This window comes from Apis dorsata, unplaced genomic scaffold, assembly GCF_000469605.1.
Source record: "Apis dorsata unplaced genomic scaffold, Apis dorsata 1.3 scaffold_157, whole genome shotgun sequence".
In the NCBI taxonomy this organism is placed as follows: Eukaryota; Metazoa; Arthropoda; class Insecta; order Hymenoptera; family Apidae; genus Apis; species Apis dorsata.
The window spans coordinates 219,351-232,824 of record NW_006263447.1 but is presented as its reverse complement, the minus strand read 5'-3'; the positions used below and the strand labels follow the sequence as shown (position 1 = coordinate 232,824).

General features: G+C 36.0%; 1 protein-coding gene across 6 annotated transcripts in view; it reads right to left on the bottom strand.

Annotated features, from left to right (window-relative positions):
* Positions 1–13,474, bottom strand: part of LOC102674737 (pikachurin) — a 187,890-nt gene that overhangs the window by 123,847 nt on the left and 50,569 nt on the right. For all 6 annotated transcript variants that reach the window (XR_421428.2, XR_421429.2, XR_004150133.1 and 3 more), the window contains one exon: positions 10,978–11,094. Coding sequence is in view for 2 of the 6 variants with exons in the window: in XM_006613585.2 (XP_006613648.1) it covers positions 10,978–11,094 (117 nt within the window). In the remaining 4 variants the exon portion in view is untranslated. The remainder of the gene's footprint in view (positions 1–10,977; positions 11,095–13,474) is intronic.

The window sequence follows — 13,474 nt, the reverse complement described above, 5'->3', positions numbered from 1 at the left end:
TTTTTTTTTTTTTTTTTTTTTTTGAAAAACACACGCTAACACGTTCGAATTGCTTCACATTGCAGATTCCGTTATATATATCAAATACACTGTATTTCGTTTTGTAGCACTTCATTCTCGAATTTCAGCAAACGCTTCAATTCACAATTCTCGAAACTCTGAAATCAATCAACGCATTGCTACAAAACTGTATCCCAAATAACTTCGCTGCGAAACATTTATTTTTCCACTCTCAACCAGAAACATTTTACGCTCTATGTACGATTGTCTTTTATCGATATTGCCTGTCGTCGAGGAAAGGCAACTGTCGAACGATCGATATAAGCAACCCATGAGAGAGGAAATAAAAAAAAAAAAAAAATTATCGTTTCTCGAAATTGTCCATTCCTTCCCTTTATTCCCTACGATTTTCTATATATTCGATTCAAATATACACATTTTCTTCATCAGTAGATGAAACTTTTCCCGATTTCTTCTTCCTCGAACTTCACTTTCATTGCATCGTCCAAAGCATCCACTTATCGAAAGACTTACGTCCATCCCTTAATTAAACTAAAACACATTTTTCTTTTCCAGATTGCACACACACATTCCATTTATATTCAAACTCATTCTAAAGCCAATTTTCTCACGCCTCCCGCGGCCAATGAACTAATCTCCAAGCCTCAATTTTCAATTTCGACAACAAAAGCGACAAAGCACTCTAAAAATAGAGAAAGATAGAGAGAGAAAATACGTTCAGCATCGAGGTACATAGAATATTAATTAAAACCTAACCATGGCCAAGATCAAACGACGCGCCCCATACCCTCCCCTCATACAATCCTCCAACAAAATTTTCGTTTCCAGAAAACGAGGGATAAAAACGCAACACGCCAATGGATGGGAACTTCCGTTTCCTCCTCCGGCTGGACTTTCAATTAAAATTTCATCAGTTCGGACGAAAGGAGCCGGAGGAAAAGGAGGAGGGGGAGGAAGAGGAGGAGGAGGAGGAGGGGAGGGTGAAAAATTAATTACGCCGTCGCGTGCCACGGACAAAGGTGCAAACAGGAGGTAGAGGGGAGGGGATAGGGGGTAGGAATCCGCGTAGAAGTCGCGATATGGAAGGATTAATGAACCACTAATCGAGTCCCGGGTCGAAGGTCAGGGTAAATGAAGCGAAGGTGGAAAGGGGCCAGACAAAATAAGAGGAGGATCGATTGAAAAAACGAGAGGGCACGCTTGTGAAACGTGAGATCGAACATCAAAGAGGAGGTGTGTATGTGTGTGTGTGTGTGTATAATGGCGTTCGTTGAAGCTACTGGATCAAACTTATCGCCGTCGGCATTTGGAATACTAATTAAAGCAACAGAACCTTTTTCTGTTAATTAAATACCCGATGTCTGATTCAGTTTGATCGGATTCTATTTCAACTTTGAAAATTGTTGTTTTCAAATGTTTGGATGATCAGAAGTGTTGGGTGTGTGTGAATGAGGTTTGAAGAAAGTTTCGTCGAAACTCGTTCCATTAATCCTGATCACAATTCATTCTGGTCGCAAATTTAAGGGTGACTTGGGCTTTCAACGAGTTTAATTTCTGTGAAACTTTCTTTTATAAATTGACAAGTAAATATTTTTTTCAAATTGTTCTTATATTGGAAAGTAATTTAATGAAATTAAATGAAATTAATATGTAAAATACTAAATTCTACAGGGAAAATCTCAAGTTAATGGAACGATATAACTTCCCTAATTATGTTCAAACATCCTTTATTTGATCTAGAGAATACGAAATTATAATAATACACAAACTTAATATCTTCTCAGAATCCAATTCTCTAAATTTTAATTAATTAAAACAATTCAATTCCCCTAACTAACTCTTATATTTTCCAGGAAAAGAAGAAGAAAAATTTCGATCAACAAGTTCAAAAAAGATCGATTTCTATTTTTTCCTGAACAATAAACTAAGAAGGAAGCGTCAACTCTATGATAACCATCCTTCCAACCTTCAAACAAATTGGAGCAAACCTACGAAACACGAACAGAGAACATTTGCTTTCACATTCTTCTTTCTAAAGAAAAATTAATCCAATCAACGAGGCAAATTTGCTCGACAAAAAAGGATCATTAATTTTTTGTCACCAGCTTCTTCATCCCCAATAGGAATCGTAATCGTTTATGCGTGTATACCATACCACCTCGAGAGATAGTAATTTAACCGTTAAGCCGAGAGGCATGTTCGATCCGAGGCAGGATACGATCCGGCCTCTTTATCACCGGCAACCCATGGGCATAATTTTGCAACAGTATCCAGGAAACGGAAGCCAGCACGGTTACGAATCCAATAATTTCGTTGGGTGTAGTTTAATCTGGATCGATTCATGGGAAGCTCCTTGTTTCCACGGATCGAAATTTCACTTGAGGGAAATCTATCGATACCTTTCCTCGTGAATATGGAACGAACGAATGAATCGAAGTGGTTATCGAAACATTAATAATAATCGATTACTTGATGGGACAGTGTTCGATTGGTTAAAGAAAAGGTGAAGAATTTCAAAGATTAATCATTTTCTGTTGTGCAAAGAACGTTTCGTTAAAGTAATAATAATCATTAATTATCAATTTAATTTAGAATAAATTTTCTTTATATTTATTATAAATTCGAATCAAATGAAACGAAAAAGCTTTCGTTTATATTTTATCGAATCACGAAAAATTGAACGCAAGAAAAGAAATTCGTTCCTGAATCTTTCAATTACACGTACAAAAACAACATTTTCCAAATAATGTATAAACAATATATCGCGCATAATTAATTATATTCAGCATATTATTGGATGGATCGTTTCATTATAAAAACGTTATCGTTGCTTGCATTTCCCTACAGTTAACAGCAGACAAAATGAACGGAAGGCAGTGTTTAATCGTGGAACAAACTTGGAGGAAATCGAGAATAATATTAATTCAGACTCATCATTGTCATACAGTAGCCATTTAACGGGATCCGTGTTTCCATTAAGGAGCTATCAAGAGCCTGCCTCGAAGAGATTCGTCGTATTATTTTGGATTCCAATATATAGAAGGGACGTTATCGAAACGAAATTCTACGAGGATTCGATGAAATTGAATCTAGGCTGGCTCAGATTCGAAATCGACGAAGGAAGACGCAACAGAAGAGCCTTCTCCGAGTTGAAATTCTGTAATTTTATCGGGCGGCCAGGCTCTGCTATAACTTTCAACGAACGGCTTCTCGTTGACAAGTTCGTATCGGATCGGATTGGGCATAAAGCGAATTAAAAAAAAAATGAAATCGATTCACGAGATTCACGAGAAGATTGTTAATACGTAGAATTTCTCGGTTTGTATTGTACAAAATTTTAAATCTAATAATCTAAATGTAACGAATGATTATCGGCGAATGAAAAAATGGATTTGGAAATATTTTAAAGATAAAATGTTTTAAGCAAAATAATATTATCACATGATAAACACTACTATAATAAATAATTCAGAAAATTTAAGAAAAACTTGAAGATTATCTCTCTTTCCTCAAAAATAAAAGAGATCAAAAATTTAATTTAAAATTATCTCAACTCTAACTTATCTAAAATCTTCTCAATTTTCAAACGCATAATTATTCGGCAAATAAAAAAAAAATGCTTGCAGTATATTATATAAAAAGCGTTACAAGAAAGTTTCACGAGAATTTGGATTATCACGAATGCAGATGGTATCGAGTAAATAAATTTCTCACCCCTTTCTCGCCAGTTTTTCGCTCCAGCTTCCTTTCCAATATTCCATACGATACTCGCTCGAGAAAACTGATACATCCGTCAAGATTCTTTTGTTCGATTATTGAACAAAGTTTATTCATTCGTTGGAGACTTCTTACGCAAACAATTCATGGTACAAAAGAAGAATAGAAATGGCAGACGTGTTACGAGAAGTGAAAACAAGTTTGACGGGTTTTTACGTGGAAAATATTATTATGACGATTCTGTTCGCGAAGGATGACGAATAATAATTGTTTCGAAATGAAGATAAAACGTAAGAATTTGTTTATCTATATGATTTTTCTAATTTTTATTTCAATCATTTTTATGAAAGGAAATATATTTGTATTTGAGATAGATTAATTTTGAGATTTAATTGAAATTTTTTTAGAAAGGATTTATCGATGAAAAAAATTTTGAATCGAGTGAAAAAAGCAGGAAGGTTTTTCTATTCTAAAATTCAATTTTACACGCAATCTTTCGAAATTAAAAATGTTCTCATTTGTCGTGCTTTTTAAGCTTCGCAACTTCACTAACTCGAACATCCAGGCAATTTCATTATGAATTTCCAACCTTTCGTATGGAAACGTGTCTTAATGTTTGCTTGGAAAAAGTACATAAATTTTTCTACCAAAATTTAATTTTGCATTACAGGCGTTTCGAACTATGAATTTCCTCCATTTTCTTACATTCTCCCCTCTGGACCTCATTCAAATTTGAAAATTTAAAAATCAGCCCGAATAACGTTCGAAATATAAAGAATTTCTAGTTTCAACCCACTCAAAAACCTCAAATACCTGAAAAAATCAACCTACTCCATATCATTCTTCATAAAGTTCAAAAATTTTATATTCAAAATCTCAACAACAATTCTTCAATTCGTCCCAAGCAACGTTCAAACAGAGTCTCCTTAAACGAATTTCTCGTTGCCCTATGAATTTACAACCCTTTAATTCACCCTTTTCATCCATATAGTCTCAAGCTCCTTGTGTCGACTAAAAATATCCTGTTCCATCCCTTAGGATTATACATTAATGACACGATAGAGGTCCAACAGGACCGTTAAATGAAAGAACAGGAATGAGGAATAAGAGAGGAAAAATGGAGAAAAAAGAATATATATATACCCATGGATCAAGTGCATTGTATGCGTTTCGACTGGCGTCAAGTGGCCTTGCATGGGACTGCGTCGTCGTCGGGACAACGTGCACTCATTAGCAGGTGTCGTGCTTGTATATTCATCATTTTTCCAGCCTCAAATCGTCTGGATTAATCGAATCGTTAATACGCCGCTTAGAACCATTTAGAACAAACGTTTGATTCTGAAGGATTGCATCGAGAAACGACTGTTTCCATTAGAAAATGTGGAAGAAAAAAATTGGAAGTGTTTTCGAGAATGATGATGGTGTTTTGTGTGGAATTACGTTACGTTGAGAAAGAGAAAATTGTTGGATAGAGAAGCGTTTCAAAGAATGATGGTATTTTGTGACGTGGAATTGTCTCTTTTGAGTTGCGAACGGGGAAGATAGATTATTTTATTAAGGAGGGAATTAAATGTGTTGGAAAAGTGGGGGAAGCGGGACGTTTTATTTGGAAAGGAATTGAATGCGACGATGGAAGAGACTTTTGCATAATTAGCTATTCAATAATTCATATATAATATAATATAATATAAATAGGAATACTTGGAATAGTTTAATGTAAGCCGAGAAACAAGGATAATAAAATTATTTGTAATATGGAATATGGAATATTCAAGAAAATTAAATATAATTTATTTCAGAATTTAAACTTGGCTAATATTATGGATATTATAATTTCTACGTACATTCAGAATTAATCGAATATATATGATTGATTTTCAAACGTATATTTTTTTAAATAACATTTTCTTCGAATGATAAAATTTCTAATTTCTAATTTCTTTTCAAAATATTCAAATTATTCTCTTCGAGATGAACGTTCCATAGAATACTGATATGAAAAATTCAAATTCGTGACTGGAACGAAATATCGTTCAAAAAGGATGATTTTACGTGAAAAAAAAAAACAGGTCAACGAGGGTGCTATTATTCCGAGTAGAATATTTGAATAGAATTTTTGAACTTTTGAATGGATTAATGCATATAGGGTTACGTGATCTCTGTATCTTCGTCTCACAAGCTACCTATAGTAGAAGAGATATTCAAATTACTGAATTATATACCACAACTATACTTTAGGGGATGATTTTACAAGAAAAGATAAGTCAGAGAATATAAAATAATTTTTTCATTGTATTATGATTGATTATGTATATACAGTCTCATCTTGGCTTGGTTTCTGCGACAAACTCGCTTCATTATGGATATTTATGACATTAAAAAGAAAAAAAGGAAGAATTAGAAACGAAATAAAAGTACTTAATGTAAAGCTGAAACTATCCTAAACAACGTAAGTAACTCCATTCGCATTTCGTATTTTTGCACACGTATTCGACTTATATTTCCAAGTTTTCAAATTTTTAAACCGCAGATTATCCAAAATTCTTTTCATTCATTATTACCCCTCTACTTTTCTCCAAGTTTCAAAAACAAACGTTCAGAAACGAGCATTTATATATTGACAATTATCGAAACAAAATTAAAAATATTGGAAAATCATTGAAAGAAACAGAAGGGTAAAACTATTTTCAAATCGCCTCCCTTAATTAATTCCTCGAATGATACTCACTTATCTCCCCTATTCATCGATAAAAAGAGAAAAATAAACCAATACACAAGTGACAAAAAAATAATTCCTAGATCTAATATTTAACACTTCGAAGGGAGTCGATCGTCACTTTCGCCCATGAAATTGCGCCCCGTCTCGCGGAACAAACGATTCTCCGATAATCTTTCCGCGCCGTGTAAGTTTCAATGGCGTCCCGTATCGGCGTGTAAGCAGCCTGATGCACAGTTATTTGAATGCCGGCCAGCGTGGCGCGATGAACGTGCAAAACGGAGTCGATTTGCGGGCAAAAGGGGTCGTTCGCGTGTGCACACGTATTATACATGCATACAACCGAGGCGATCCCTTGTCAGAAGCTTGACGCTCGAGTTCTCCACCCCCGCACAAGACAGATTCGAATGCCTTTTCTCTCTCTCTCTTTTATCCTTTTTTCGCTCGTCTACAACAAACGCGATCCATCTTTCCACCACCGGATGGAATGCTCCTCGTCGTGTGACGAGTTTTCACTGACGAGCTAGGGGATAGTCGAGGGAATTTTCGAAGGGATGACAGGCAGAAAGGGAAGTAAATTTCGGAAACGTTCGTGGAGATTGATGTATTCGATACTTGTGAGAGTTGGAACGACGTTGGAAGAGAAAGTCAAATTTCAAATCATTTCTTTCTTCTTTTTTTGGAATAATAACTGGATGAATACGCGTAAAGGTATAAGTGGAAAGAAAGTAGAATGTTAGCAGACTATATTCGAAAGTTTCGTTATTGGAGCGAAAACATTTCATTATTTTTTAATTCGTTACATTTGTGGATATGAAAATATGCAAAATATTCGCAGTTTAGAAAACAAGACAAATTTCTATGCGCATCCCCCTTATTTTCTTTTCCCCCGTATTCACAAATTGACGAATTTGCATAAACAAATGTCGGCACATTCATACATATGTAAAAACATCTGACACGGAAAAAGTTTCTCCCTCAAACTTCCCTACATAATTTCAATCTCTAAATCCATCCTTTCGAACAATCTCGACAACTCTCCAATCGCCGTTATACAATCAATATTTCTCGCAATGCATCACAGTCTTCGTGCGCACACAGTTTTTGAAACGGGGAAAACATTATCCAATCCAGGCTTTGGCAGAAACTCGGTTACTTATTTCCAAACTGTTGAACCCGCCTCGAACTTGTGCGGTTCGTTTTCGATTCGAACGAGCACCAGACCTTTCCATCAAGGATCTGGCCGACGACCACGCTTCTCCTCTCACGCTTCTCTCCTCAGGGCCATCGGGGTGTAACTACTTCCGCCGAGTTGCGGCCAGCCCGACGAGAGCCGCATCAACGACGTTCGCAACAGTGCACGCTCCCTGATCTTTGAAACGGTTGCAAAACGGCGTGGTTGGTGTCACGTCGGTGCACAATTTACGCGCGAACGAGCCTGCTTTCCCCCTCCCCTCCCTCCCCCGCTTTTGATTCGCGTTTTCTTCTCTATATCACCGCCATATATTTGTATATACATTTTGGTAAATAGAGGGAGAATATTGAAATTGCGCCGTTGGAAATTGTGCGTACATGTCTGCCGGGGATTTTTATGCATTTATGGAAAATTTAAATGTGACGGGAAATACACGATATACATAAAATATCGGGAATATAATATTCCAACAGTTCGTTCGAAACGGGGGTACTTGACTGCTGTGGTAAACAACTTTAAATAATTAACTCTCGAAAATTTTTAATATTTTATCCTAAAAGGTAATTCTTCAAGATCACCAACGATCGAGTACCATTGGAGCGAATCTACTTCAAAAAGATAATAGTAAATAATTGAATACCCAAAAATGGTAAATACCTGTTCCTAATCGAATTCTTTATAAAATTCTCTTGAAGAACACAAGGAATTAAATATTAAACCCTTCGAACAACGAATCTCAGGGGCTACGAACAGACTTGATCCTATTAAGTAAATTTATCCAAAGTAACTCTATCCAAAGCAAATTCGTTAGACTAAATAGAAGTTAGATTAAATCAAACGATATTGACTTATGCTGCGCGAAATCTTGTCAGTTTTTCATCATACAACGTTACATAATTTTCCCTGTTTCGAAACAATGATTCTCGATCGAGCTTTATTTCCGATTTTCTTTGAGAGAAAGGATCGTTCCTGGACAACAAGATTGGAACAGTCGAGTTTTCATTATTAATAATAACCAAGCAACTTCACCCCCGCAATTTTCTTGTTGCAGCCTGACCAAAACGGAACGCGACGAGACGAGACGAGTGAATTATTGCAGCACGTTTATGAAGTACGTGCTTTCAACTGGTTTTGCCGAGAAGACATTTCTACCCTTCATCGTCATGTTAAACGTTTTTCGTTGCGCTCGGGAATCGATGAATAATCGGCGATTGAAAATTGTTCTGCCCGAATCAATAATTTTACAATTTCGGGAATTTGCTTTCGTTAAATAGAAATCACTTTTTTTGTAGAATATTACTGTATTATATACGTCTATAGCAGAAATATTCGTGAAGGTATTTATTTTACAAGGAAATTTACGTATTTTGATTTCATTAAAAAATTTTTTCCACGAAATAATTTCGATGGAAATCTCAAATTTTCATTAATTTTTTTTCAATTGGAAGTATTTTTTATAACGTGAGAGCATTAAAACTTGAATATTTCGAATCATTGAGAAAATAATACCTAAAATTAATTTTATTTCTTGCAATTTTAATAAAAGAAAAAATTGGTATGTAATACATTGTGATCTACAAATTCAATATATATAATTATGTCTCGTTTCGATAAGGTAACTGAGTTAAATTGGATGAATTGAAAATATGAAAATAACAGGGATCTTTAGAAAATCAGGAATATTCTTCAGGAGAGATTTTTTACATCGATGGTACGTTCATTTTGATACACAAAGGGAACAACGAATTATGACGAAGCAACGGTTGTACGGGGTGGGAAGAACTCGTTTTAAAACTACATTAATTAAACCGACTTTTAATTTGATATTTCCACGTTTCGCCCATTTCATTAAATTTCTTCTGCACCGGCGAAAAACACGTCCACGTGGAACAAGCTATAGCGCGGTACGAGATACTCTTCGCTCGTATATCTCTTTAGAACTTTAACGCGTTCATTGTTCGTGCGTCCATTCTTCAAACAAATAAATATAAAAATATTTTCTCTGTGTTCGCAATTTTATCGTACAAACATTTTTCTTTCCTTCTTGAAACAAACTTCGCGAACACGAAAACCTCATTAGATTCGCAATTCTTCTTCTGAAATTCATAAAAATTCAAACTTTCGAACGGAAGAGAGTGAAATATAACAATATATAAAACTTTGCGACGCGAAAAAATTCATTAGATTTTTAGTATAAGAATTCAGAAGTTTCTGAAAGCGATTCTGAAACGAACGAAAGATCTTTGAAAAGTTGGCAGCGCGAAAACTTCGTTACCCGAATTATTCGAAAAATTTATAACAATTGAAACACGAAGAATACTTGGAATAGTGCACGAATTCTTTTTAAAAAAACGTGTACAACGATCGATAATAGCTTCGAAAATTTCTCCATCGATAATAGAGAAGGAATTTATATATACGCGGGAAAAAATCATCGTTTACAAGAGATTCGACTAAGACTCTGGAGGAACACGATTCGATTTTGTCTACGATTTTGTCGAGGATTCAATTCCTGGGATAAGCCGGAGGAAAAAAAAGCTGGAACACGAGCCGAGCGTCTCGAGACGACTGAGGGCTCGCGATCAAATTGAACGTCGAATCGTGCGTTTATCGCGCCCTAACGGAACTCCCGCCCCAACTCATGGACCCTTTTCTCCCCGATACTCTTATTACTCCCCGTCCCCTGGTGTCGAGAGACTCTTGATACGGGAAAAAATCCATCCTCGCGTCGCGACGCGAATTTTCTTGGATGCGAAGTCTGAAGTGTGAAGGCACGCGAGCACTGATTACGTGTCGCTCGAAGGATTTTCGCTCGGATGACGGAATTTTTTCCCGGATGACGATGCTTATCGCGTAAGATTTCGAGGCGTGGATGGGATACAAAATCTGTAAGGTGAAGCTCTCCATAATTGATTAAGTTCTGCGAATCGTTGTGAATATTTCATTTTATTTTTTTTTTTTTAGAAATGATTCTAAAGTAGAGGAAAGAGGAATTATTCGTTGATTTCAATTTTTCATCAAGATGTATAATAAAAACGAAGTTTTATTCTACCTGTTGAATTATCACTCGTAATCTCAAAATTTTCGTTCGACTTTAGAGAATAATTGAATATTTTAAGAAAAAAAGAAACCGATTATCTCTAATCAACATTTCTAAAAAAAAAATAAAATGAAATATTTACAAATTCGCAGAACTTAATCAATTTAGAGAGCTGCACATTTTTTACAGATTTTGAAATCCAAGTTTCACTTGGAAGCAATTTCACGGAGGATTCGACGAATCGAAGAAAGATTCGTGTGGCATGGGTTTATAAAAAGGTGAACTCACCGGCGCAGCTGTATCCATTTTTATGAAGGATGTACCCGTCCTTGCAATCGCACTCGTACATCCCATCGTGAAGCTCGTAGCAGAGCTGCTCGCAGGGAGACCCGTGGCCGCATCTTCCTGGAATGCAAGAAGACGTTAGATGCTTGTTCGCGGGGTGAAACAAACGAGGGATGATAAAACGAAAGAGGATACATATATTGTGCATGGTCCCTCGTGATACGTTCCACATTCGAGATCTCTCGGGCATTTATACTCTCCTCTTATTTCCAACGGTGAATGGATTGAATGTTTCGAAAAGATGAGGCGATCGTTCCTTGTTAAATTAGAAAATTAAACCGTGCGATTCTGTTTGAAGATCGAAATAATCGAAGCGGGATGTCAATGTCAATATCGATCGTTGAAGAATTTTAATTGACAACGTATGAATGAATTATATTTTATTTAATATTGATATTATCAAAAAATTGAATTCGATTTTTATTACAGAAATTGAAGGATATATGATCTAATCTTTGAGCAATTGCATTAAATTCACGATAAAATATTCTCCACGACGAAAAATTTTAAAGATAAGTCTAAACGCCATTAGATATCGATCATGCTTATAATTATCAGTAACACATTGTACAATACGAATAGATGAAACGCGAGAAGCGTGTGGAACAACAAAGAAACATAATTGAAATTGCACAAATTCCAACAAATTTCAATCCACCGTGCAAAACACGAAAAGAATAAAACTGAAAATATCCAGCTAGCAAAAGCGCACATGTTGAAAGATAAAAGTTCATTAAAAAAATTCTCGCTTGCAAAAAGAAACAATGCAACTCAACTCCTCCTCAACGTCTCTTTTATCCACCCCTCTCCGATATCCAGTTCACGTTAATCCTATTTCTCGTGCAACGAATTCAATTGAATTTAAGACGAGTCTAGAATTCACGGCAGATACACGATCACCTGATCGAGGAGCTTCCCCTCCCCCACTGAGGAGAGGAGACGGTCATCGTATCCCACGATGGTTGAGAATTGGGAGGGGAATAAAGATCGAGGAGGTTGGCGAGAGGTAAGAGGATACGGGGGATCGTCCAGGAAATTGTAATCCTGCAGGAAGTTGGCGGTTGAGATGCGTGAATTATTCCGGTGTTGGTGGAAACGTCGATCGTGGAAAATCCTTAAAGCGCGAGGAGGAAAGAGGGAGCGACGCTGAGCAAGCGTTTCGACGGCGGAATAATTCAAAGGTAAATGAAGCGCTTTCCCCTCCTCCGAGAAAATAGCCGAGATTTATCTTTAACCCCTCCCTCTGTGCGATTTAATAAATTCGAGATGGCTCGATTATTAGGAATTTTTGAATTCAGGATAGTTTCGAGGTCGAGCAACGTTTGTTCCTTGATTTTGTAAAATTTTTGGTAATTTTTACGGAACATTTTTGAATAATCTTTTTTAAGGATATAATTTAGTTATAAAGAAATTTTGTTATAAGGAAATTTCAAGGAACCACTGGATTTCACTGGAATCGGTAGCGATTCTCTTTAAATAATTAAAATTCCTGCAACATTCCCCCTTCGATGTTAAAACAAAATCGCACGGATTCGAATATTTCTGCGAGTTTCCTATAATTTGGTAATTCGAGGAAATTTCAGAAATTCTGTTTACAAGATTTTACCGGGCTTTTACATTGTTTCCACGGGATGGTCCACGGTTCTCCATTATCATCCCCGGCAGGGTGGATTTATTCGAAAAGTCTCGGCCACGTAAATGCGCCATAAATCCGCGAAGTGAAGAAAAATGGATCATTCGCTAACTCCGGCTCGGAGTCAACCCCCTTTCACTCGCATCCCTTTCACGTTTTTACGGCCCCCCTACATTGAAATAACTTTCGTTATTTACCACCTTTCGTCTTTCGCTATGCTCGCATAATAAATAAAACGATAAACCCAAAAACTTTCCACGCATAGCGTAGTTATGGAAATGATTTAAAATTGATCTTGATTAAAAATTATATATACGCGTGTGTCGAAAACTTGATGGATATTTTGAAAATTGTCGACGATTTATTTTCGATTAATTAATTAATTAAAATTCGCGATGCGGAAGATCGAAAGTTAGATCGAGGGACGACGTTGCGAACGTTTCCACGTGAAAATAATTTACGAATGTTTAAGTTGACATCAAGTTTGTGAACAAAGATTCAAAAGGATTTGAATGTAAATGTTCTTTCGAAGATTGTTATTTTTGAAATGGCGAGGTCTTATTCCAAATAACAGAATTCCAAGTTCCCCATCTGGTTAACAATTTAATCAAAGAAGAATTTCTATTCTGCAATAATGAAAGTTGTAGATAAGAGATAAAATAATTAATTAAACGCAGCACGCAGAAAGAAGAGGAAACTAGAGTTCAAGTTTTATGATAATTTCATTACCTTTCTAATTCTTTCCAAAAAAAAAAAATACAGAATTCGTAAATTTCAACAACAAAAAATTTCATAACATCAAGAAGT